General features: G+C 49.5%; 1 protein-coding gene across 1 annotated transcript; it reads right to left on the reverse strand.

The window, feature by feature from the left end:
* Positions 1–25,926, reverse strand: CRKL (CRK like proto-oncogene, adaptor protein). The gene is made up of 3 exons (XM_006177055.3): positions 25,185–25,926; positions 15,960–16,425; positions 1–3,397 (listed from the first exon to the last, which is right to left on the reverse strand). The coding sequence occupies exons 1-3, from the start codon at positions 25,493–25,495 to the stop codon at positions 3,263–3,265; spliced, it is 912 nt and encodes a 303-aa protein (XP_006177117.2). The 5' UTR covers positions 25,496–25,926; the 3' UTR covers positions 1–3,262.
* Between the last annotated feature and the right edge of the window lie 1,542 nt (positions 25,927–27,468).

Consider the following 27,468-nt stretch of genomic DNA (forward strand, 5'->3'; position numbering starts at 1 on the left):
CCAGCTGATGCAAGTTTTATTGAGACAACGTACAAACAGGCCATGGGAACAAGGGTCTGACGCCGGGACCAGAAACGTAAAATGGAATACAAAAATAAAAAGGCACTGATCTGGCAAGAAAAGACACTCCATATATTCTAAGAATATAAGTCATTTAATACTGTTAATTTTATAGCACAAAATAAAACAAGCTATGATCCCCAAAAATAATTTTAAAAGCTTACACAGAAAATATTGCCTGAAATTTATGATTTTTAAGTTACAGGTCAAAGGAGTTTTGTGTTGTGTTGTTATCATCTTAAAACACACAGTGAAGACCGTTGAGAGGCAAGGCCACCATCCCCCCGCAGACAAGGACCCCGCCTCAGAGGACTGTCCTCTCACTCCGTAGGGCACACCCACAGCAGTGACGGGACCAAGGGCCGCCGGTCCCAGAGGGTGGGGGCTGAGGGAGCTCAGTGGTGGCCACAGAAAGCATCAGTCTTAGGTACGGCGTTAAAACAATTCAGATTCCACTCAGTTTAAGAGGTTAATGAACATAATATTATTAAAAGATTAAATTATAAACACCTGGCACAAAAACACATCATCCCTTTTCAAAAATAAAATGTTCATGTTCCTCTGAGCAAACACCACAAGAGCAGCGGCCGTGGGTCCTGGCCCGCCTTGCCTGTAAACAGCTGCAGGAGAAGCCAGTGCGGGGCCGGGCACGCGGGCTCCCAGTGGGCAGCTGCCCCGCCCTCCATGCAGGCTCCCGACCACAAGCGCAGGAGGCATCTGTCTGGGTGACAGTCATCAGGTGGCAGCCAGCCCATGCATCCTCCTCTTGAGTAACTTTCGTCAGGTGGCCCTGCCCGGGCAGAGGTGACAAGGACTACTCCTGGGTCAGAGATCCTTCCCAGCATAGGTAAGTTTCCCGTTAGACTATCAATGCCCTTCAGTACATGATCCGCTCTCTTCCCAAGTGTGTTAATTTAACACCCATGTATGCTCTTAAGTGACACAGTGAGCAGAGCAAGTAGTAATGAACAGCCCCAGAGAGGCAGCCCCCCAGGCAGGTAGGTGGTGCCCCTGGGGCTTCGAAGCACTCCCTAAGCAGGCTTCCCAGACGGCCAGGGAGCCCAGGCCCAAGCCGGGGCGGGGTACCGCTTTTTGTGTATTTAGTGTGAAAAGAAGAACTTCCCCGCCTCATTAGAAACTAGTAAGGTTCTAAGTCAGAAAGGTGCTAGTTTTGGCACACGTCTGGAGAACTCGGAGTTGAGGCTCCCCTCCTCCGGGCTCTGATCTCATCTCCTGGGCGTCCTCGAGGGGTGCACGGCTGAGGCACTGCGCAGAGCTGCACGGAGCCAGCCTAGATGTGCGGAGGTCTGATTCTGAAGTGACCCACGTGGGCCGGGTCCTGCTACTGACCGTCAGCAGACGTGGCTGAAAGGAAGCCCTGCTTTCCAAAACAGCCAGAAACCCCTCGTACTCAAAGCTGACTGCTGTCCTTGAAAGGCCCAAGTCACTTAGCTGGATGTGGCTCTCAGGCCTGGGTCTGTACTCTGGGCAGGGACATGCTCCGCAGCCGCAAGGGGCCCTAGGGTAGTGGGCCACGGGCCCCAGGGCGAGCGGTGCTTCCAGGCACCGTGTGGCCTCACCACACATGTGCCCCTCGTTGCGGGGCACCCTTGCAACAGGAGGTGGCACGGTTCTCACTAGTCAGGAAGAGCCTGTGGAGGAGCCTCTTTCAGGAAAACTGTAGACGGACAGGGATATTTTTTCCAACTGACCACTGACTTTGTCACAGAACACTCTCAAGGCTCTTTAATGTGGCGACCTATGTGATGGAACATCTGATTAAAGAGAAACTCAACGTTGAAACAACGTTGGGAATCAATTACAGTTCAATTAAAATAAAGGGAGAAATTGAAAACTGGTTGTCCTGCTGGTTCTATCACCAGAATAATTGCTCTAATCCTAAACCCTAAGACCCCTGGGAGCCAGAACGCGGTTACAGCCAATGCTGAGTGACAGTTACTAATTATTAGGCTGCTGCTACACGTCTAGGTCTGCTACACTCATTCTGAGCTGAGGCCTGTCTTCACCAGTGTCCAGGAGGGAGGAGTTCCAGAACTCCAGTCTGCTCTGCGCTGTGGACGCAGGCCCGATCACACACTTGTGCTAGCCGGCTGGTGTGATTAGGCCTCAGTTCAGCCAACGGAAACTGCTGACACCATGTTGCTAAATGGTTAATGATGCACGTGACGTGGGAAACAACAGACACCAAACGCGTCAACCAGTTTCCTTTTCCTGCAAGAGCTGCGGGCTCAGGGACCAGGAGCAGTGGCAGCAGTGTCTCCAAGGGAACCTGGTGAGCCTGAGGACTGGGCCTCAGTAAGCGGAACTGGAAGATTCACTTTACCTCCACTGCAAAGAACCCGAGGTCCTATACTGCAAAGGGCTGCAGTCACTGAAAGGCTGGACAGAGCGCCGGCCCCGTGCTCCGCATGTCACTGGCCAACAAGGCAAGTCACCCTGGCCCTGGAGCCTCTGGGGACAACGCAATCCAAGAGCTGTGCACACAGCCGGTCTCTGTTGCTGTTGTCTGTGATTTGGGCGGTACAGGCCCCCTTCAGGGCTGTTTCTCTCGTGCTCTCGTCGTGGCGGCTCCAGGTGAGAGGCTCAGAGGCACAGGCCACCCCTTATAACATCACAAAAACCTAATCTGCTACTTAAAAACCTGCTCAGAACACACAGTTCTCATTAATTAAGTCTTCCAAAACCAAACCAAGCAAGAAAGAAAAAAGGAAAGAAAAAAAAGAAAAGCCAGATTTGGGGAGTCTAGGGCAGAATTCCCTCTTCTTTAAGGTTCACTTCCTCTGCTCTTCCAGGAAAACCACACTGGCAGCTGGCCTGGCTCTGTGCTCACAGCCAACAATGCCTTGCGTGGGCTCAAGCTCCCTGGGACCCGCAGTCAGGCCTCGGGACAGGCAGGGCACTGACCAGAAGGAAGCCCCAGCCCCACCAAGTCCCCCACGTGTGTGCCTCCACCAGGGTTTCCAGTTTATGATCCAAAGAACTCTAAGGTCGGCTACTCTTTGACAACACGACTATGATACAAATGCCGGGCAGCCACTGAGAGCATTCCAATGTGTGTGAGACTGCCCACTGCAGGAGCTGGACGTCGGTAGCGCGTGTGACCTGCCCAGAGGACGCTCTCCCACGTCCAAGGAGACACTCCGCGCAGGACGACCGAGCAGCAAGCACAGGGCAGCAGCCATCACTCGTTCTCGTCTGGGTTCTGAGGGTCGATGATCTTGACGTGCGTGAAGGGGAAGAGCCCCTTGCGCCCATTCACCTCGCCCTCCCACTGGCCGTTGATGTTCATCCGCGTGACCTTGACGATATCACCAACCTGGAAGGGGGAGGAAGAAGCCAAAGTCACCAATTTCTCCGAAAACTAAATCACCCAAACTGTCCCACGCAGAGGAACCGACACCTTTTGTTCTTAGGACTCACTCACTTTTCTCAGTGCTCAAACTTAGACTCAGGCCATGCCAAAGATACACAGCACCACCCACACGCCCGGGTACCGCTCAGCTTCTGAGCAGAGCACAGCTCTTCCTTTTTCTGAACTGGCTACTGACTCGTATGGGACAGAATGAACACCTGGCTCACAGGAGCAGTTCACTCACACAGAAAGGTGCATCAGAAAAGTGCCAGCACAGCCATACACGTTCAGCCGCCTCCTTGGCCTGATGTTCCCTCCGCAGGGCAGTCGCTGGGGGAAGGAAGCCCAGTTCTGAACATCTTTTTGGGCTGACTCTGAACCACAGGGTAGTAGGAATTCACCCGCTGCCAGAGGACAGGTACTGGTCAAGGCTGCCTCTGCTCACCGAGGAGGGGCAGGGATTCTAACTTGGGCATGGTTTTCAAATTGCCTGGAGACCAACAGAACTCTAAAGAGGTGTTTTAAGGGTCCAGCAAATGTCAGACAGGGACCCCAATTTATTAAACTTGTACAACAGTTCTAATTGAAAGCACAGTCAAGCGTGCTGCCCTGCGAGCAGCCTCTGTGGCCACTCTCCTCGGAATAACCCTCCTGCCCGGCCCGTCTGACTGAAGGCCCCCCGACGGCAAGGGAAAGGGTAAGAGGCCCCTCTCACCACCTGCAACGAAGTACATTCAGAAATGAGCCGGATGCTGGGGGTTAACACAAGACCGTATCTATCACTTATGTTATTTCCAATGTTTTCTTCCCATTACAATAGCTGACTGCTCCCCCATGCCTTTTAAAGTAATTCTTGTAAATCTCAACTTTAAAAATATTAAAATTTAAAACTACCACTGAAAAGACAAGTTTTCTCTAGTTTTGCGTTAAAAGGAAATAAAAATTTAGGGGAGAGAATAAATTGATTTAATACAAGAATGAAGTTTTAAAATGTCATTAGTAGTCTTCTAAAATACACATTGTTTTACAATTAGTGCTTGGAGTTCAAGCACTACTCCCTTCTCCGAGTAACAATGTTTTTATTCACAGATGGCAAAAAGAAAAATGTCTCTCTTATTCAAGACTAGGATATTCACACAAATGTTTGATAATTAAGAAAAAAATCATATTCTTTTAGTGCACCAATGATTTAATTTTATAATTTGGATTTCCTTTATCTATACACAAAAGTCACAAAACAGGAAAACTCAAATTATAATCATATTTGTTTCTAGTGAAGACATTTTTCAGGTATGATATAAGGAAAGCTCTACTGCAAATGAGAATCTTGAGTTACAGGAGAGAGTTTGCAGAAATCACAAAGCTGGAAGCTGAAATCAGTGGAAATCTGGAATCATGATTTGTGCCTAATCTGATTGTCTTATTCCATTAAAAAAAATTTAAGCACAAACTTAGGACATGATAATGAAACATTTAACACAAAATTAAGATCAGGCTTAAGAGAGCAGAGAGAATCCTCTGCAAGCAGGAGCTCCTGGGATGCTACAAACCCAGGCTCTGCAGCTGGACCCCTCAACCCCCACCCCCACAACTCCCCGAGACCCGCGGCCTCTATAATCTTCGGTGCTGGATCCTGCCGTCTGGTGTTTGGAGCACAGTGAGGCCACCGATGTGGGCAGTGTCACTGGCCAGCCTCTCTTTCCAACATATGATCATATTCTTTCCTCATTTCCTTTTCACCTAAGACAATGACTACTTATCTTTATTTTATTTTTAATTAATTTATTTTTTGTTTCTGGGTGAGAATTAGGTTTATTTATTATTTTTTGTAGAGGAGGTACTGGGGATTGAACCCAGGACCTTGTGGATGCTAAGCACGCACTCTGCCACTTGAGCTACACCCTCCCCTATCCGTCTTTATTTTTAAAACAATGAAGTAGGAAAGAAATGAAAACTCAGATATAAAACTACTGGCATCATTCCAAATTAACTTACAGAAAATACAATATGATCAGTGTATTAAAATAAACACCCGAAAAGGCCAGGACAGGAAGAGGGTGTGTAGGTGTGTTCCTATAGAGACTGCTGAGGACGGGAGGGACCAGGTGAGCTAACACCCAGGTGGGATCTACATGGGGGCGACGGCCTGAGGGTACCTGGGCAGCCCTAGGCAGGCCTGCACTCAGAGCCAGATCCGACTCTGACCAATGTTTAAAAACAAAACAAAACAAAAACTACCCCCCTCCCCTAGACTAAGGCAAGAATAACAGACTAAAAGAAGTGATGCAGTTTGGGCCAACAGTGTCAGGATCAATGGTTTCTCCTCAGGATCAACGTTCTTATTTACCCCATTCATTTAATGCCCTACAGGAAATACTTTGGGAACTGTCTTTTACCCTGCGACCTCTCTATTTTCAACTGGACACCAGAGGCCCAGAGAGCATGAATTTTGCCTCACATGTTTAGCTTTGGCTGACATGTGACAATCTTCTTGAGAACCTGGTCATGGGCAGCCTTTCCCACATCTTAGGTGAATGAGTCTCTCCTGTCTGGGGTCCAGGAACAAGCCCTGACCTCCTGCAAAGGCCCCCACCTCTGGGTCCCTGCAGCCTCTCACTGCCTGGCTCTGCCAGCCCAGCCCTTCAGCCCAATCTCCAAGCCCTCCTCTCCCTCAGCCAGATCCTGACTGCCATCCTGACACCTGCTCCACCATTTCACCAAAGACTCTGGAGGTCCAGGTCAATGGCCCGTCTGGTCCTCTACCTTGGATGCTCAGCAGCATCCGCAATGCGAGATGTCATCTCCCTCTCGCTCCCTGCTGCTCTGCCCCTCTTTTTGGTGACATTCTGCAAACCACCTGCCGGATGGGTACTTCCTATCTGGCATCTTCGGAGAGCAAAGCTCTGTGAGGTCAGGAGGCCAGGAGCCCCCTCCACACCCTGACAGCATCTCTGAGAGAGGGAGAGTGCTTTGCTCTTTCTGCACTCCTCGTGACACGTCTCTTGTAAATGACTTTTCAGAGAAGTCTGCAGAATCAGGGAAAGGAGAAAAAGCTACAGGCTGATGTCCCTGGAGACAGATGGCAGAGCACAGCAGAGCAGCAAGGTTCTGGGGACAGAAGTGACAAGCACCAGGGCCCAAGGACAGCAGAGACAGACCTCGTCAAAACACACACAGAACTGGGTCACGCTCTGCTCTTCAGCCCAACACCTCCTCTCCGCATGGGAACAGCAACCAAACCCTATCTCCAACACCGCCTCATGGGGCTCCCACCTCATTTCATGCTTCTCTGCCCCCCCTGCAATCACATGGCTTCCTTCTCCCAGCTACCGAGTACATGACAGATCCAAGGACGTGATGTTCTGGAAACCCAATTATACCACTTGCACATCTTAAAATGAAATCACATTCCAGGCTACTGCCCAGAATCGCCAAGTTGGTCCTAAGAAACCTGACCTCTGCTCTTGTTTCTCAGTTGAAGAAACATAAGCAATCCTGACCACAGTCAAACAAGCTTTAAGGACAACCCAAGACCCCGTACAAGCCCCTCATAAAGCTGCACGTGCAGACGATGAGCAGGATGGGTCTCCAGGTGGTGGCCCTGCAGACAGCTAGGTTCTCTGCTGTGCACTGGCCACAACTCGAACACCAGACCGATCTACAGCTAAGAGCTAAGAGCTACCACAGCAGGATGTAAGCAGTCTCGTCTGCCTGCTGAGAAGAGGGGTGTGCTGATGCACGCTGGGGACCTCGGAGCGGGGCAGGGCTGGACGGATGCCTGCTTCTGCCACCTTCAGTGTCTGTGACACACTGCTGGGGTTGTCCAAGTCTCAGCTTCCTTCTGACTCTGAAAGGTTCTTGCAATAATTAAAGGAAGTACTATGTGGAACTGTTAACCAGAACACCCAGCAAAGTAAATGGTAGCTGTTACTGGAGCTGAGGTTCCCGGACAGAACCCAGCCCCCGGCCCCACGCTCCTGCCCCCGCCAGGCTGGCCCCTGGCCTCGGGGAAGTAGTGGAATCAGCAGGGAGAAGCTCTGTACTAACGGGGGTTTGCAGGAGTCAGGAGTGAGGGTCCTCTCAGCAAGGACGAGGGGATGGGAAGGATGCCTTGCAGGAGAGAGGATGAGGGCAGCCTGGAAACGGGAGTCCTAACTTACTGTGACGGTCCTGAGCAGCTGGGGATGAAAGTGGGAGGACACAGAGAACAGGGCCGACGCTGGAAACTGCCCAAACATCAACACCCACCCCCTGGCGGTCTTCCTGGCACACTCTCTGCATGATCCTCCTGGATCAGTCCAGGAAGATCTGCTGCATACCCACTGCAGTCCTAACCTCAACGAAGCCTGTCTCCACTGTGAGACAGTCAGTCAATAATCCACCGTCCAGACGAGGCAGATACTCCACAAATGGCTGTTTTTGTAGAGGACAAAAACAGTGTGAGAACTCCTGCTCCGCCTGTGGGAACCCTGACCAGCAGAACCTGGAGGGAGGAGGGCTGGGAGACTCCAGGTGGCCACTTGACCGGGAAGGCCTTCCTGGCCTTTCAGGAGTCCCAAGTGTCAGAGCATAGCCCACCCCTCCTCATGCTGTTTTCTATGTCTACAGGCACACCCCAGCCCTGTCATGCCTCCTGCCACCCACACTTTTGGGCCTGGCTGTGGCCCAGCTCATTCCATGACTCTCCTGAAGAGTGCCCGGACTCAGACCCTAAACGGCCAGGAGCTTTGCAGCCATGTGGCTCTCAATCCTGGTCCTAGGCCCCTTCTCTGGCTTCCTGGGAGAAGGACTGTGCCCAGAGCAGCCCTCACTTGGGACGGCAGATTGATCTTGAAATGGCTGAGTATAAACTGGGTTCAAGGATCACCCTAGGCCTGGAAGATGTGGCTGACACTATCAACAGGTCAGGGACATTCTTCACGCCCTGTCTTTACTGTCATCCCATGACAGTCCTCATCGCGGTAAGGCCTGCCAACAGGCTGAGGTGTGCACGCTGTAACTGCCATCAGGCACACACCGGCGGGCACCGCTCAGTCCCACTCTTCATGTCTGGTGAGGAGCACTCAAGAGTAAAGAGCAAGAGGGACATTCCCTGGCGCTGGCAATGTGTCCTACAGCTCTGCTCGTCCAGCGTGTGGGCTGGGGCTCTGGAAATAACCTATTGCCCACCCTCTGGCACCCGGGTCAAGGAGCAGCCCACGTCCTGGGAGCCACGCAGCTTCCTGCTCCCCAACCATCTTCAGTGCCCGTACTGACACTCTCAGATGCACTCAAACAAGGCCAGAAGCACACTAGGAAACCCTGGACCCGTAAGTCCTAACTTGGGTGACACAAATGGGTCTCAGATCCTGGAGAACATCCTGAAAGCACACGCAGAACTGGGTGTAACTACATTACTGTATGCCGTTTTCCTGGAGAAAGACTCTATGGCGTTCTCCAGATTCTCAAAGAGGTCCGTAACCCAAAAAAGACATAAAACAAAGCAAAATCCCATGTACGACCACCACCAGTCATTTTCCCAAAGACGATATAAAATGGTCAAGACGCAATTATGAAAATGCAAATTAAACGCACAAGCTTCCACTTCATAGCCAGCAGGATGATTATAATTAAAAAAAAGGGCAAATAACAGGTGCTGGTGACAGTATGGAGAACCGGAACCCTGTGCGCTGCGTGTGGGACAGTAAAACGGTGCAGCCACGGTGGAAAGCGGTTTGGCTGACCTCAAGTTAAACAGACAGCTACCACAATATGTCAGGCATATACTGAAAAGAATTAAAAACAGGTATTCAAACAAAAACTTGTATACAAATGTTCGTAACACTCCTCAATAACCAAAAGGTGGAAATACCTTAGTGACCGTTACCAAATGAACAGGTAACAAAATGTGGTGTATACATACGATGGGAAAAGAATGAAGATATACACTCCAACACGCAAGAACCTTAAAACGCTATGCGAAGTGAAACAAGCCAGACCCAAAGGACAGATGTGGGATGATGCCATCTACGGGGGCATCAAGGGCAGGGAGAGCCACACAAGGGAAAGGTAAACTAGAGTCACTGGGGCCCCAGAAGAAGGGACTGAGGTGTCCCTGCTTCATGCTTAGTTTCTGTTTGCAGTGATGAAAAAATTCTGGAAACAGATAGTGGTAATGGTTGCACCACACTGAATGCAATTAATGCCACTGAACTGCGCACTTAACAATGGCAAATTCCGTTGTGCATATTTCATCACAATTTTAAAAAAGTGAATAATGTAACGCACCAAAGACCACTGAGTTGTTCACTTAAGTGTGTAAACTGTGTATGTTAATTGTATCTCAATAAAGCTGCTTAAAGAAAGACCGTGGGCTGAGCCCTAGTCCTGCCACACACTGACGGTGAGACTGTCAGCAAGTGACACAAACCTCAAGTTCTATGGGCATTAAATGGTGCAGTTGCGAGGATTAACTAAGTACTCTCTGTGGAAATGCAAATCAAAACTACAGTATCACCTCACATCCATCAAAACGGCCATCATTATGAAGTCCACAAACAATAAATGCTGGAGAGGCTGTGGAGAAAAGGGACCTCCCCCTACACTGTTCAGTAGGAATGTAGTTTGGTGCAGTCACTATGGAAAACAGCATGGAGATTCCTTAAAAAACTGAAAACAGATTACCCTATGAACCAGCAATCCCACTCCCTAGAGCCAGGGAGAATTCTAATTTGAAAAGATACATGCACCCCAGCGTTCACAGCAGCACTATTTACAATAGCCAAGACCTGTAAGCAACCCAAGTGTCCATCAACAGATGACTGGATAGAGAAGATGTGGCACATATATATACATGCACACACGCGCACACACACACACACACACACACACACACATATACACACATATACAGTGGAGTACTACTTAGCTATGTACAAAAAAAAAGATGAAATAATGCCATTTGCAGCAAGATGGATAGACCTGGAAATTATCCTACTGAGTGGACTAAGTCAGACAGAAAGACAAACATTGGATGATATTACTTACATGTGAAATCTAAAATACGACACAAATGAATTTATTTACAAAACAGAAACAGACTCAGACATAGAAAATAAGTTTATGGTTACCAGGGGGGAAAAGGGGGAAGGATAAACTAGGAGTTTGGGATTAGCAGATACAAACTACTTACTATAGACAGAATAGATAAAAACAAGCTCCTACTGCATAGCACAAGGAACTATATTCAATATCTTGTAATAACCTATAATAAAAATATGAAAAATAAAAATACGAAAAATACAGGCATAACTGAATCATTCTGCTGCACACCAGAAACTAACACAACACTGTAAATCAACTGTACTTCAATTGAAAAAAAAAAAAAAAAGAAGAAATAAAATAAAACTCTCTCTGTGAAGCCCCCCCGCTGCCAGCTCTTCTTACCCCCAGCTATTACCACATACAGAAGACTGAGTTCAGGGTAAGGACCAGATTGGGACAAGCCTTGCCTGAACCACACTAGGTCCTCAATTTCATGGTATTCCCACCCAATTTACATATTAAGAAAGAGGAACAAAATTCTTTCAAGAATGATCTTCTCTAATGAAAACCCAGTAAGAATGCCAGAAGGAAAAAAAAAACGTTACTTCTGGCACAGAAGACGTAGGTAAATCAAATTCCTAAAACTGGATGCTGTTTGGGACAAGTGACCTGTCATGACAGAAGGGGGAAGGAGAAGCCAGCGGCCCTGATGAAAAGTCCTTCATTTAAGAAGGTAAGTGTTAGCTTGTGGGTCTCTGACGGGCCTTGGTGAGAAGGGGAGTGGGGGCGGGAGACAGAGTAGGCCCCTATGCTGGGAGGCTCTATGGCCCTGGACAGACCTCTGTGCAGACCCCACGTCACTGGGAGCATAAAGTTCCAGTCAGAGGAACTCGCAGACGATCCTGGAGAGCTTAAAAACACAGGCAGCACTAGGGAAACCTCGGGCTGCTTGGCAGACAGCTTCCTCTCAGTAAGTGGAAGTAATGATGAAGAAACTGCTGATGTGAATTCAATTCTAACCAACAAAGCAAAGTTAGTTTCTGGTGGAAGCAGAAATCTGGGAATTCTAGGCCAGCCAGTAAAGGAATTCTGTGGGCCTTAGGGAAGCCAATTCAAAAGATTCTGAGACCAGATGCAACCCAATGACTGGGGTCTCAGCACGACTGGGGAGTGGACAACCCAAGGAGAAATCTCAATGATGCAACTGCAGACGCCCACAGTGGGGATGACCAGCAAGTCTCTAGAGCAGGACCCTGAGCAGAGATGAAGGATGTCCTCATGCTGATGGGGACAGGTGTCCAAGGACTGACCAAACACACTGGCGGCAGGAGTAAGAGTCAGTGCTGGTCACCTGACACAAAGCATTACATCACAGCACACTGGCAGACCCAAGACTCAAGTCTCACGGTTTTTGTTCTAACAGGGATGACAGCAATTTCTATAAAATGTAAAAGGTGAGCCTGAAATCAAACTTCAAAATTCTGCATGCAATTAGCAGAAGGATGGCTTATGAGGATTTGGAATGGGAAGTGGGTATCTGGAGGCAGCATGGGCTCAACCAAGTCGAGTCACCCAGACCAACCTCATTGTCTTGTTTCAGGTAGAGACGTGGGGCAGGAGAGGCTGCGGTGGGGTGTGGATGGCGCCTTTATGAAGTCTGCAGTCACGTGAGACTGAAGGGTGACCTGCATGCTACGTGACACAACCAGGACGGTAAAAGACCAGGAGTGTACAGGTGGGATAAGACCAGGAAAACCCCCAAACAAAACAAAACAAAAGCAAACAAGAAAGCTCAAGAGAGACACCACCAGGGCCACGCTGAGGTCCAGACACTGGTGCAGCAGACACAGGAGGGGATGGAGGTGGCCGGCTGCCAGCAGGGAATGACGCCTTTGCTACCAGAGTCACCCACCGGAGGAGCCGTGTGCCAGACCCACAAGGACAGATTAGGGGCCGTCCCTGTCTGCACCCCAAACTCCGGCAACAATGCCTGCCTGACAACAGGCACTCAACAAACATTTGCTGAAGGAGAGACTGTTTCTGGAGGTACCAAGTTGAGCTCCAGAAAGACGACTAAAGGAGCAGGGTGTCCCTGATTTCCACCAGCCCTGCCCAGGTCACTCCAAGCCTCACCTGCACCTGAGAAACGGACACTGCTCCTCCTCAGCACCTGCTCCACAGACCCTCCCTTGTATCACCAACACGGGGACCGCACTACAGGGACCGCTCCACTAAGAACCTGGACACAGCAGACACCCTAGTGCCAGAACAGCTCTGAGGGCACTAAGTTTCCTCCCTCCTTGTCTAGCCAGGAAAGTGTGCTGAACACAAGTGCTTGAGAGCCACATTACTGCAGGGAGACTCAAGCACTTGCTCTAAATTACATAAAATCAATCAACAAACTGCCCGCCCGCAAACTTCAGAACCTCCATCCAGTTGTGAGAAACTGGCGATTTCACGCCTCAGTGAAGGGCACACAAGAGAATTTGAATCTCCTCAGCTGAGCCCTTTGGTGATACCTCAAAGCTCACTGCCCAGGCTTCTGTCTCTTGTCACTGCTGCCCTGTGCCCAACATGCTTGGCCCTCACCAACCTGCAGCGACAGTGGCGTCAGTCTTGTCCACACAAGCTCCTCCCTCTGCCAGGAATGCCTTCCTTGCTTCGCCTAGCTAACTTCTAATCATCCTTCAAAATTCAGCTCAAGGGTCAACACCTCCAGGAAGTCTTCCCAGACCACCCTCACTCCCTCCTTTTCTCTGTTACCAATCACACTGCCGGTGTCTGTGTCTCATCTGTCGTTGGAAGGAAAGCCCGACAGCAGGACCCTACAAGGCACCCTCACAGGCTGGTTGCATGAATGGATGATGAGTGAACAGACATCAAAGCTCAGAGCCAGGGTGCCTTTTCGGCTCAGAGAATGTAGGACAGCTGCCTAGGGGGATGGGACTGCGTATCTGCATCTTGCCCACCTGCTGCGTCAGAGAACACACGACAGCAGCGCCCTCGCTCTAAACACCCCACCTGCCGATCTGCCTCGGGAGAGGCCATGTTGCGCCCTCCACCTGAGAACATCCCGGCAGGATGTGACCTGCTTCCCAGGGCCTGGGGAGCCCTGCTGGCTGAGGCTTCAGGCACCAAGGCTTCCCCTGCAGCCCAAACCCCAAGGTCAGCTCCTTCCTGAAAAGAGGTGAGCAAGAGAGGAGAGTCTCTCTTTACTTGCAGAATTGTTCTTTCGAAAATCAAGTTTTACAAATAAAACACTTGTGAAATGATTCAGGAACTGAAGTTCAGCTAAGCCACCCTTGCTCTCTGGAACACGATCTCAAGGGGGAGAACGAAGCTTTGGTTACTGGCACATTCCGCCCCATTTGTCTCCTTTCTCATTTCAACACTTCTCCTGGTAACCTAATTGCAACAGGCCCAAGAGAGTTGTTTTTAACAAGATCAGACAGGCAACAGCCTTAGAAGATAACATAATTCACAAAAATACTTACTTCCAGCAGAGCCCAAAGCCTCAGTTAGACACACAAAATAAGAAACAGCGTGAAGTGGAACTTGGCAAAGGTCTATTTCTTGGGTCCCCTTCCACTCTCGGTGAATCCCTGAGATCTTTCACCAGCTTAAAGGGGGGCTGGCGTCGCGAGGAGGTGCAGGATGGAGACCTCACTGACAGCCGGCAAACTTCAGAGCCGAGACTTAAAGAGCTGTGTGATGGCCGAGCACACTGGTTATCTTAAAATGTACTCCTCTCACAGGGCTCTTTCTCCTCGTCCAGGTCTAACGCCCTGATCTCTGGACCATTCACCACACCAAGCTCTCAGAGGCCCCCCACTACCCTTCTGTGCTCACTCTGATGCGGGAGGTGGGGGGTTCTAAACGCACACGTCAGAGCCAGAGGTCAACAGGCAGGTGTCATCAGCGGAGGGAGGCTTTAAACCCTGGCTTGGGTAAGAACCCACTTCCTGATTTCCTTTACAGGGCTTGGAATTCGGACTGGGAGCCTCAACCCCTGAGGACCTCAGCCTGGTGGTGCCAGTGGTCAGCTGCCTAACACACGCCAAGTCACACCAACTCTGAATCCCAGCAACCTACTCCATGGGGAGACCACAGATGTGGAAACGCCCCCAAAGGCTGAAGCCACTACGCAAACTGGAAGGTATTTAATGCCCAGAACACCCCAAGTTACTTTAGGGTGCTGAGGCATGGACCCAAAAGCCAGAAGACCTACTCAGCCGGGCCTGGATCAGATCTGTGGAGGCAGCTTCCTCTGTTTCGTCCTGTTCATCCCCTGGGAAGTGTAACAGCCCCTGGCCCTCCCTGGCTCTGGCCATAGGCTTCAGCTGCTCCTCATTCCCTTCTCAGGGCCAACACGAGAGGGTGAAGTCACCTCGGTCTCTAAAACAAACCTTCAGGTGTAGTCACTCGGATATTTCTCCTGGGCCAAAGAAAACTGAGGATAACCAGTGAAACACATGGAAACTATAGCTGTATGTCTGTGGGAGGGCTGCTCCAAAGCTAGGGGCTCTAGCACGGCCCCTGGCGCCTCCCAAACTCAGGGGCCCTGCGCTGACCTCAGGGGGAGCAGGGAACAGCCTCTCTAACAAGCATGCACTGAGGGAGAGCATGAAACTGGAATCATGTCACAGAGATGGTTACATTGCAGCATGTGGTTCACAGAGCATTTTCAGAAGTTATTAATGAATGAAGGAGCTGGGGAACTGTGGCACTAAATCCTGTATTCTAATACAATAATGTTTAGGGCTCACCTCACTTTATGCACTTGATACATCAATAAAAAATAACAGCACAAAAAAAATCTATGGGACTGTGCTTCTAAAAATTTGAATTTTCAGAATCTACTTATTTTTCGGAAGATCCTTCTGTCCCAAGACCCAGCATGAGGTCTGTGCTCATACACAGTCACTCTGGGCTTAAAGAACGTCTCATCAAACTTCTACCTTCTGTGATTTACACCCCACTCTGGTTCCTCAACACTGCTCTTCAGGACTTTCTTGTTCAAGTTCTATTTCAAGCTATTATAATTTACAAAATCTCACATAAGTAAGGTCTGAGACATTTAAAAATCAACCCCTATCCAGCTAAAGAGAAATTCTATGACATCTATTCATGTTTCTCCTCACTGACCACAGAGTTAGAAATACGGACCTGGACAGTGGCTGTGTGTCCATCTGTGGCTTGACTTCATCTTTAGGTCATGGGTCTTTCTCAACCATCACCTTTCCTTGTTGGAAAGAAAACCAACTCTAAGAGTAAGCCCAAGGCTTTGGGAGCAGAAAACAGCAAGAAGGCTAACTTGAGAGAAACAGGGACTAGGAAAGGATAATGAATTACGTGGAAACCTCACAGTGCATCTTCCAAAATCACCCAGTGCTCATCCCATGAATTCACCTTAAATGAGCAGTTATTACTTTGCAAAACAAGATTAAAACTAAGAGGGAAAGCTAAGTGTCAAAGGACGACAACCAGCCTCCACAGACTTTACCTCCAAGGCCAAGGCGGTCTTGTCATAAGCACAGGGCACTCGTTTCTGGATTGCTTTTGCAAAGACAGGTCCATTCTGTGTGGATGGCAAAGGGTTGACGGTGGCCCCAGGACTGCTGGAAGCTGCAGGCAGAGGAGCCGTGGTCTGCGGCTGGGCATATGCGTGAGCGGGCTCCGGGATGCCATAGCTGCTGGAATTCCTGTTTCCATGCTTCCCGTGCGGAGAAGGCCTCATGAGCTTCTCAACATAGGGGACGGGGATCATCCCGACCCGGCCGTCCTTGTTCCGGGCACTCCACCACTGCTCTTCCGGCTTCTCTATGATCACCAGGATCTCACCCTTTTTAAAGGGCAGGTCTTCGGCATCATTCCCGGGAAAATCATAGAGAGTCCGCACATACTCCAGATTTTCTTCTGCTGTAGGCAGGTTAGGTGCGGAGACAGACCCCATCGGCGGGCTCGGATACCTTCAGAGAGAAAGAGAATTATTCTAAGAGAGAACTCTTCCTCTACATGGATGCTGGTCAAACTTGTAATAAGCCATTTAATTCTGGAATGGATTACTCCCCTCTCCTGTTCTCAGTAACCAAGGAGGCTGGGTCACACTGTTACTCTCTGCAGTTTGTAATGCAGAGAAGTTAACATCCTGAATGAGACTTTTAAAATCACCCAAGGGACAGCACACCACCCCCATCTCTATTTTACATGAAACTTTTGTTTACACATACAGACACCTGAATTTATTTTAAATCTCCAGCAAGATCAGCTGCTGCCTTCCTTTGGGCCCTGTCACGACCACACACTCTTCCTCCTGGTCCCAATCTACCACACATGTTCTGCTCGCCTTCCCAAGCACCCAGAGCCAAGACAACGGCCTCCGTGTCCCTCAAAATACAAAAACCGGGAAAGGAATTACATGCTTGCCAAATTAAAAATAAACCCATATTGCATCCAGTACAGGAATCACCATCCAAGCCTCACATCACCCCCTCTGCTGTGCTCACAGGTCCAGCGTGACCCAGCCAGCATGCTGGTGAACGTTCTCTGGGGTCCCTGCTCTTCCCAACACCCCATCTCTAACACTCCTGCAAAAGAAGGTCTCTCTTCATCTAAGAAATATCCTGAAAAGTTGCAAATACATTAAGTTTTGAGAAAAACTATTACCATTAGCATTCCCTCCACCCCTCGAAAGCACAGAATCTACATCAGAGTCATCTGGGCTTCATCCAGAGTCCTCACCTCTTTCAGGGTGACTTGGCCTGCGGGACCGTTACCAGAGCCTGGGTCTAGAACAGCCCCAAAGGGGGTGTGCCAGCACAGGATATATGCCTGTTTAACCACTGACCACAGTTGTTTTATCTTCAATTAGACCATGGCCAGTTTCTTTCTCCCTGTTAATGATCTAGAAAGTTATTTCAGATAACAAAGCAATCTCCTACGTTTAAGTATTTTAATTAAAAAAAAAGTTTCCTTTTAGAAATGTCACCATGTTACAACATTCAGCAAGAAAAAGGAAAACAAAAGAGAAAAAAAAATCCCACAGACCTGCCCTAACTGAACTACAGTCCCACTCCCCCCAGCCCTAGTCTTGCTCTGCTGGGGCAGTCCAGCATCTGCCCACTCTGCTGCTCCCAAAGCGTGCTGCAACCAGCTCTGTTTCTAGCCAGGTTTTCTCTCTATATCATCATCAATGTCACACACTCTTTTGAGCAGATGGTCCCTGTTATATTTTTGTAACGCCTACATTCCCAGGTAGAACAGGAACATTTTCATGGTCCTTGGTACATAGTGCCACACTACTCTCCAAAAGCCAGTTTTTGTAATTTGGCAAGACTTACATCTTTTTAATGTAAATGACCAGCTTCATAGTCAGGATACCTTGCTGAACAGGACCCTGATTTACAACCTCAAAGGTCTTGTTACTTATTAACAACCTGACAAACCAAGGGGCAAACTGCTGAGCATCAGTATTTGTAAGGAGAGAGACCACGAGCCTCAAAAGGAGGGAAGAGCTGACACGCACATGGACGTCAGGCTCTGGCTGCACTCCTGGCAGATGGTAAAGCATCGAATCCTCACAGCAATCCTGGAGGTAACATACTCCCCACCTGACAGACGTGGAAGCCCAAGCAGGGTTGGGTCTGCACCAGCAGTCTGGCTCTGGAGTCCTCGGTGACAACCTCTGAACTAGGCAGCCTCAGGGCCACCCCTGTGTCTCTCTGGGGTGGGAGAATTAATGCCATGTGTGTGAAAGTTCACAAGAGGTCCTCACTGGGACTCAGCACCCTCACTCCCCCAAAGTATACCCCTGTTCCAATTTCAAAGGCCACAGAGAGATTCTGTAAAAAGTCTGGGTCATACTACACAAATCTCAGGTGTTTTACTAACAGTGCAGTTGGTTCCATCCCAGACCTCCTCTGCCGGTCATTTCACTGTGTGTGCAGTGAGAAGTGAAAAGCAGTCAGTTCTACACAGATGTGAAGACACCAGGACAGCTTCAACGGGATAAACACTAGTGAGATCCATTTACCCAGGTGTCCACTGGCCTCTCTGTGTACTGAGAACTTGGGACACACCATGAATCCACACCAAGCTCCTGTTCACCAGACTGCAGACTTAGCAGTGGCAGAGACTAGAAGGCAACCGTGAGCACAGAGGGTAATTCATGTTAGCCTGACAGAGGCTAACAGGGTCCAGAGGAAGGGGTGAGCTGTTGAAGGGTCAGGAGAACAGACACGGGGGTGATGCACAAAAGCCAAAGACTAGCCCCTGTGAGGCTGGAAGACTCTGGAAGACAGGTTTCTGTACGTAGTCTGGTTCCACATCAGAAAAAGACCAGAGGCCATGGGCTCCATCACTCCTGACAAGCCACCCCAGAGCTCTGGGCTTGGGGCTGGTTTCTGTAGGCACAGAGCAGGACCAGGCTGGTGGGGCCCTCCAGATGGCGGCAGATTGCTGTCAAGGGCTGCCACATGCTGTAGGCTTGGGGGGCTACATGTGGTCTTTGCCAGTCTTCTTTTTATATAACCCTTAAAAAGAGGTAATAACCATTCTCAGCTCCAGTACACTGTACAAAAACTACCCGTGAGTCTGGCCCAGGGATCCACAAACTCCGGCCTGCCACCTGGTTTTGTGAATGAAATCTGATCAGATCACAGTACCGTCTGCGACTGCTTCTGCACTACAAGGGCAGAGCTGAGCAGTTGTGACAGCAACTGTATGGCCCACAGAGCTTAAAGGGTTTACTGCCCAGTTCTTCACTGGAAGGTGGCTGCTTCCTGGTCGAGATCACTGAGTCAGAGGCGGAGGGCGCGCTTCCAATTTCAACACTTCACTGGTGAGGGCTGTGCACAAACCTGACAATGATGGAAGGTAGCCTACGCTTTCTCCACTCTGTACTGCCAGTGTCCTTGGGGCTCCTTTCCTGCCTCTGTACATGCACAAATATACCCTAAATCTCCAGGCCACATCCCTGACATAACTTAAAAGCCCCCCACTCCCATTCTGTCACTCCTATATTCGTCAAAATCCACTGCAAATTACACCTCAGTTCCACTGCATAGATGAAACTATGATATTGCCAAGTCAGATATACTTAACGTTTTCGTTTGACCCCACTGCCCAAAGAAATAGGAAACATAAAGCTGGAACAATTCATTGTTTCTCAATCATTTCGCAATCTGTTCCATGATTGAGATTGTAAATAGCACCAGCACACAGACACACATGCGAACACACCCCCCCCCCCCAGACCTATGCCTCTCCCTATCTCAGCCTCCGTCCAGGCACTCTGGAACAGCAAGCCTGGGATGACTAACTGGTGACTGGCTCTTGGTGTCTTCTGATTAAAAGCATTCTCACCTTCATGTATAAACCACAGACAAAACATTTCCTTTAAACTTCAGTGTTAACACCTTCTAAGCTCACAATCTCCTGTTCATGCTAAGAAAGCAACACAACCAACTTCTGGTGGGAGAGTTTCAAAGGTGCTGGTAACGTTCTAGTTTTTTAAAGGGGGTAATGTGGACATGGACGTGAAGGTTTTCCTCATTATAGACACATACACATGTACTCTCGTGTATGCATGGAAGATTTCACAACAAAAAGTTGGAAAGGAAAATACATGGTAAAAGAATCAATTCCAAGAAGACTGGCTGAGCACCCGTCTACTGATAGTGCTTCAAGTAGGTGACCCTTCTCTACCACTCAATGGTATGGGACACCGAGGACCCTTGCTCCCACGCGGGCTCCACTCTGTCCCGAGGACTTTCCTCTGCGCCAGCTCCCAGCCTCTGCTCAGACCCAGCTCTCTTCTGGACAGCAAACTCAGCACACTGCTGACCACCACCTGGCTTCCTGCTGAGGACAATCCCCCCTCTCCTTTCTCCTCCATTCTATCAGAGGCACCATTCCATCATCCTTGGAGCCACACCTCACCCTTCCCCAAATAGGACTGCCCAGCAGGGTGTCAGTTTCCACTTTACATTCCCAGTGCGTCTGACCTGAGTTCAATTTCTCACAGCCCTCCTGGGACAGCCCTTCATCAGTTCCACAGCCCAGACTCTCCCCACCAGTTCCACAGCTTCTGAGAAGGAAAACCATTCATGACAATTCTCTTCTGAAAACGTTTCAACGGCCCCTTTACAACTGGGCACCCTCCTCCCTGCCCAGCTCTCGGACTGTCCCCTGTGATCAGACCTGGGCCCTCCCGCTGGCACTGTCCCATCTCTTCTCCCTCGTATACCTGTTCTCATCCCTCCAGAGTCAGTTCAGAGCACCTCCTCTTCCAAGCCTTGCTTTTAAGCTCCCATGGTGTTCTGTTTTATTTTGTTCAATATGCTGAGCTTCTCAAAGGCTAGAACACGGTTCACTTCCATTATGACTTGAGTCTAGTAGTAGGTGTTGAAACAGGGTAGAACTCAAAATATACTGAGATTGCAGCTAATAAAATTATAATGCCAAAGACACAGGGAAGCAGTTGCCATTCCTGTTTCCATCCTTTTGTTCCTTCTGAAAACACAGAGAAGCCTTGCCACTCCAATTCCCTGACCCTGCAGAAATCTGTTCTACAGATGGGAGACCCTGTGTGCCTCTGGGTCCACTGGCTGCCTCTCCACCTCAGCACCGCTCACCGAGCTTACCGTCGTTCCAGACTAGCTGCCACACGCTTGGTGGCCCCACCTCACTTGTTATGATCTCAGCCCAGACTCCAGGGTAACCTGAATTCCCACTAAAACCACTGCCTCTTTTATTCATCAGAAAGAACAAAAATATTTTAGCCTGAAGGAACCACAGAAATAATCCAGTCCAACTGTTCAGATCAAAAGGAAAATTCTTTCTTAGATAAAAACTTCTCTGAATTTGAGTCTTAAACAAAGGAAAAGCCACAAATCAAATGGCTACCAGTACCTTCTGTGCCCCGGGAACAGCCCCCAGCATAATGTCAGTGTTTATGTATCTCACCTCCACTGAATTTAGGTGATTTAAGCTACTGGTAAGAAGAAACCCACAGGTTGACCCACGGTGCCCAATTCTATGCTAATTAAAATTACTGTTAATCCTTCTCCCTGATTCCTCACTCTACCAGTCCAGACTTAAGTTCCTTTAACATCCAGGCAGTGGCTGTGACAGGGGGGTGTGACCATGCTGCCTGTGGCACCTCTGGTCTCCGCAGGGCTGGCCCCTCCTCAGGGCTGCGCATCCCCCCACAGCCATGAGACTGTAGCAGGTGCAGTAAGTGTCAATAACCAGGAAGACCCTCAGGTGCACAGAAGGCATGGCTGAGTCAACGTCCACGTTACCAGTCCACGTAGCATGCGATGACTGCCAACTAAAACACAAGATTTTCTCTACAGGATAACCTGCCTCAGTTTTCAATTTTTACTTCTCATGATTTCTCTACTAGCCACCAAACAGCCACATAACTGAGAGCTGGGAAATTTAATAAGCAAAGCAAACTACGCAAAACACACTTTCAAGTTTCTAAACTATGGGAAAGTGTATTTCATACCTAAACTAAATTCACTCAGAAACCTTCTGAAACATTCTGTTGTTAAACTGGAAACAGCCTCTATTAAAGCAGAAGCAAAAAAACAGTAACACTCACCTGAATGCTAACTATAACTTAATAAACAGAATCTTAAAAATGTTTATAGTCAAATAAAATGGAGACAAAAACAAATTTATCAAATGATGTTTAATATTGAAATTATACCCAAACGCAGAAAGCAAGTCACTTAGGGTCATTCAAAAATCAAAAGCCACTGACATACCTTCTGGGGTTAAACTTAAAATCTAAGACAAGAATGAATACCACAAACTCAAAAGGCAATTTATAAGGTAAATCAGGAGGACAGACAGCTACAAAAACACCAGGTCATCCGAGTCTCTGCCTCTCTCTTCCTCACCACCCCTCCCACCAGCAACCTACCTCCCAGAAACCACAGCTGTCAGCCAGTCCCTGTGATGCCTACATGAACTATGACCCATGGCCTCCACCAATCCATCAGTCACCACCACTCTGACCTGGATTGCAGTAACAGCCCCAGGCCACTCCCTGCTGCAAACTTCTTCCTGGCACCCCCAGTGCTTTAAGTAAAATCCAGTTTCCTTACTTTGCCCATCCTATCCCCAAACCCCAGTCTTCAAGAACCACACCCCCAGCACACTGCTGTCTTTCTCACCTCAGGGCTCTGTGGAATTGCCTCTCTGCCCTCCCGCAGGCGCACACCCTCTGACCACACCACCTTCTATTACTTGCTCAGCCCAGGTTTATTTCCTTCAGAGTGTTTACACACCTTCTAAGGATTGCATTTATTTTTCCACTTAAATCTGTCTCCTCCACTGAAATCTAAGTTACTTGATAGAGAAAGCACGACTGCCACCCATCTTTACCTATCCTTGGGGAAGAATTCTCTATTATTATTTGAATGAAAATATAAAATTAAAAGTTAATTAAAAGCTAAGGAATGTTCCAATTAAAAAAGGTCAAACTAGAGCACCAGTCCTTAAATTCTGCATCATACAGTTGTGGCCTTTTGCTAAGCAAAACAGACTGCCCTCCAACCCCCAAAAAAGAACTATTAGCCAGGGGACATGAAACTCTGGCTGCAAGAGCTGTTCTGATGCTTAAAACACTAAACTACTTAATTTATCCTGTTTGGGGCATGAAAAAGCATCACAGTGATTCCTGCATTTGATCAAGGCTTGCCCTCAGCAGGCCAGTCACGTATCAAACCAAATCCATCAATTTTGGGGACAGGAGAGACAATTCAGACCCAGTATAACGAAGTAAACCCAGTCAGAATCGAATTCAGCCAGCACTATGACAGTTCTCCAAGATGCCACGGAAAAAGAGAAACTACATAACAGCAAAATGCCTGGGGCAGAGGGCACAGGGGAGGAGAAATAATTAAAGCTGAACTCGAGGGGGAGGGTCAGGTGAAGGCCCTGGAACAACCAGGAAGATCTTAGCAGGTGAGAAGCAGGTGGGGCAGGGCTGCCCACAGCCTGAGCAAAGGTATGGAAGGTGTGAGCAGGTGTGCAGGGATGGCTCTCAGCGGGGCTGCACTAAGGGGAGGGCGAGGGGGTGAGGACACGCATTAAAGACACGCATGCATGGAAAGTCTGGAGGCGGTTCTGCGGGAAGAGGAAGCCACTGAGGCATGTTCCTTTTTCTCCCTCTAGAAGGGGACTGAGTCCTTCACCCACACTTTCTGAAACAGCTGAATTATAGTACCTGCCACCTCGAAGTAAGCACGATGCATTGCGCAGAGCATGGCTTCATAAATGCTTGAAATCAACGACCGACTTCACCTTCACAAGCTAGGAAACACTTACTTAAACATATTTCCAATCTCATTACAGTGGGTTCTAAGATCCCCTCCAACCCCTTATGCTGGAGTTCTATTGTGCTCCAGCTAAATCCAGTTACCAGCATCTTTGGGGACCTGGAAGCTTCACCAATCAGATTCTTGATGTCTAGGTCTTTGTTATACAGTATTTGATTTATAATCACTTTCTCTCCATTTTAAAAGTCCATTTAGTTCGGTAGTTAATCTTACAGTCATTACACTGTCATGGCTTTGTTTCTTCTCTACTTCTATCCCACAGAAGCAACTTAAGCATCCAGTGGGCTCCTTAATTAATTATAATAGCTTTTAACATTTAAAGCTCAGAGTAAAGCTCTTGTCAGCCAATCTATAAAATCAGAAGCATCTTATCCCAAAGAATCTATATTAGCACCCTGCCCTTGTTAAATAAATGTTTAAGAAATAAACTAGGCAGTGAAATATTTTTTATTTTTAATTCTAGGCAATTTCTTCAGCTCAAGTTTGGCATCATTTAAATAAAAGAAACCTCTAACAAAAACATTAAGGCAAATAATCAAATGAAAAGAGGATACCTGCTGCTTAGCGTCACTCTGGGTTCTTAACTTTAAAACAGGTAATAAATCATTATACTTAATACAAAAAGCACAAATGAAATTGAACTAGGATGGAATTAAGACTGAATGTCATTCAGAAATTTCCTTTAGCAACATTCTAGCCTTATTCCTCCTTGGAATTTAACCAAATGGATTTCCAGCCTATTAATGGTGCGGCTTGGGGGAAAACTGTAAAAAAAAAAAAAAAAAAAAAAAAAAAAAGTCTTTGTTGAAGCGAAAGCACCTTTTTAAAAAATATTTGTAGTTAATGTATTATAAAATAAGTGCCTGACTTATTTCAAACTTGGCATCAGGCAGGGTATTTATGATGTGTCACAGTTACAGGTATCTGTTTCTAAACGCTAAACCATTTTCATCTGTCGAGTGTTGCAAAGGCTGCACTCCAGTTGTTCTTAACCTGGAGTTCAGAGGCCTGCAGCAGGGAGTCCAAGACCTTCAATGGTGTGCAAACTTGTGTGTGCGTGCGTGCTGTTTACGGGGGTGGGTGCCACGGCTGTCTGCAGGTTCTCTAAGTCTGTGGTCCCAAAAAGGTTTAAAAAACAAAAACAAAACCCTGCTCTCGCATAATTAAACAGAGGGCGTGACAAAAGGCAAAAGGCGTGGAATTTCACTAGGCACCCGCAGCCCGACGTGTCTGAAACGCACCCCTCGACTCCACGACCCAGATCCCGACAGGACCTTCCGTTCCGAAGGCCTTCTGGAAAATCATGTGGTTCAGGACGGGGGGAACCGGTCCCACGCCCGCCCCGCACCGGTCCCGCACCCGCACCGCGCGCGTACCTGGGCGCCGGCTCGATGAGGGTAGTGGTGTCCAGGTAGTGGATCTTGTAGAACTCCAGCAGGGCCGGCAGGTGGTCGAACTCCTGATCCCCGATCTTGAAGCGACGGTTGGGCAGCGAGTTGATGATGTAATGGGACACCCGCGAGTTCTCGGACACGGACAGCACGTAGTCGCCGGGGCAGGTGGACGAGTCGCGAACCAGGAACATGCCGTGGCGCTGGCCCTGGAGCCGGGTCTGCGCTTCCTGGCGAGACACCGGCCCCATGTACCAGGCGGAGCGGTCCGAGGAGTCGAACCTGGCGGAGGACATGGTGCGGCCGGGCGGCTGCTCTGCTTGCGCTGGACGCTCCGCCCGACGTCGGCTGCGGGCCGGGCCGGGCCTCCGGGTCACCGCGCGTCTACAGGGCCGAGCCCGCGCCTTCCTCCCGGCGGCGGGCCCGCAGCATCCTCCACGCCGCCCGCCTGCTCCGGGGCCGCCTCACCAACGGAGCCGGCTCGGCAGAGCGGGCCCTGCCCGGGTGGCGGCGGCGAAGCCGAGCGCGGCGGAGGCCGCCCGGGGAGGCTCCAGTCACTCCTGGCGCGCCGCGCGCCGGTCCCGCGCTCCCGCCGCTCCGCACCGAGCCCCGCGGCAATGCCAAGCACCGGACCTCCGGGAGTGCCGCGCCGCCAGGGCCGCCGCTTCGCCCAGCCCGCTCCCGAAAGCCACAGCAACAAAATGGCGGACGCGGGAGAAGTGGCCGGCCACCTCCCCCTCCGCTCAACGCTCTGCGTCTGCGCACGCGCGGGCCCCGGCTCCCAGCGGCCGCCGGGGCGCTCCCCGTGACGTCACGCGGCGCGGCCAATCAGGAACGCGGGCGGGCGCCTCTCGTGCGCGCCCCACATCGTGCGCGACCCCGCGCTCCGGGCGCGGCGGGGCAGGCGCTCGTGCCCTGGGCTGCCGGGGGCGCTGCCGGGAAACGGCAGGGCGGGTCGCGAGCGGCCCTTCCACAACCCGCCCTGGGAACAAAGCGGGACGTGCGGGCCCGGGGCGGCGGGGCGGCGGGGCGGCGGGGCGGCGGGGCCCCGAGTGGACGGCCGGGGTAGAGTGGTCGGCGAGTGGACGGCGCCCTTGCGCCCTGCACTGCGGAATGCCCCTTCAGGGGCGGGGTCGGCTCTGCCCGGGTCTCCTCTGGGCCCCGCGCGCGTCCCGCCCCGAGTGATGTTCCGCGTCCGTCGGATGGCGGCTGCGGAGATAAACCTCCGGCCCCGGCGCTGGACCGGGGGAAGCGTGTCCGACGAGGGGGACGCGGCAGCACGAACCCATGCCTGGAGCCCTCTGCCGGCACAGTCCCCTTGGGGCTGTTTGCACCCGCTCCTCCAGGGTGAACCTGCCCTGCCAGGGCAGGGTGATGGGCAGGTCTGTTCGGGGCAAACTCGAGAGGAACTGTCAAGGTCTAGTGCCTTATGTGACTCAGCATAAGCAGGTTTTCAGCTCCCCCTCATACTTTCATGTTGTGTTCGAGCAGCTCAGAAGTTGAAGGATTGCTAGCTCAAATGACTAGCTGACTGAATCGTTCCATGCCCTATGTGTTTTTTCATTTAGTTTTTTTTTTTTCTTAATGGAGGTACTGGGGCTTGAACCCCAGGACCTTGTGCATGCTAAGCATACGCTCTACTATTGAGCTATACCCTCCCCACCCCATGTGTTTTTTCATTTTCGAATGTGTTTTATTTACTTTTCTTCCAGTTTTATTGAGATATAATAGACATACAGTACTGTGTAAGTTTAAGGTGGACAGGATAATGATTTGACTTACATTGTGAAATGATTTTCTCAAGTTTAGTGAATATACATAGATACAAAACTAAAGAAATAGGAAAAATATTTAGTGAATATCTCATAGATACAAAATTAAATAGAAAAAATTTATTTTTCCTTTGTGATGAGAGCCCCTTAGGATTTATTCTCTTTCAAAGAGAACCTACAGCAGTGTTCACTACATTTATCATGTTGTACATTACATCACCAATAGTTATTTATCTTATAACTGAAAGTTTGTACCATCCAATTTCCCCTTCCCTGACTGCCCTCCCCAATAACCACAAATCTAATCTCTTTTTCTATGACTTTGTTGTTTCTGACGTATAATCAACCTACAACACTATGTTAGTTCCTGGTACACAACAGAGAGGTTTGATACTTCTGTGCATTTCAAAATGCTCACCATGGTAAGTCTTACCGTCATGCCTTCTATATTACTAATTGAGTTAATAAGGGTAAAGTGCTTGAAATAGTCCCTGGTA

This window comes from Camelus ferus, chromosome 32 (genome assembly GCF_009834535.1).
Source record: "Camelus ferus isolate YT-003-E chromosome 32, BCGSAC_Cfer_1.0, whole genome shotgun sequence".
In the NCBI taxonomy this organism is placed as follows: Eukaryota; Metazoa; Chordata; class Mammalia; order Artiodactyla; family Camelidae; genus Camelus; species Camelus ferus.

Coding starts and splice junctions, on each gene's coding strand:
- CRKL (XM_006177055.3), bottom strand. CDS start 25,495: ATGTCCTCCGCCAGGTTCGACTCCTCGGACCGCTCCGCCTGGTACATG. Junction 16,426..25,184: donor CTCATCGAGCCGGCGCCCAG/GTACGCGCGCGG, acceptor TTCTCTCTGAAG/GTATCCGAGCCCGCCGATGG. Junction 3,398..15,959: donor AGACCGCCTTGGCCTTGGAG/GTAAAGTCTGTG, acceptor TCCCCCTTCCAG/GTTGGTGATATCGTCAAGGT.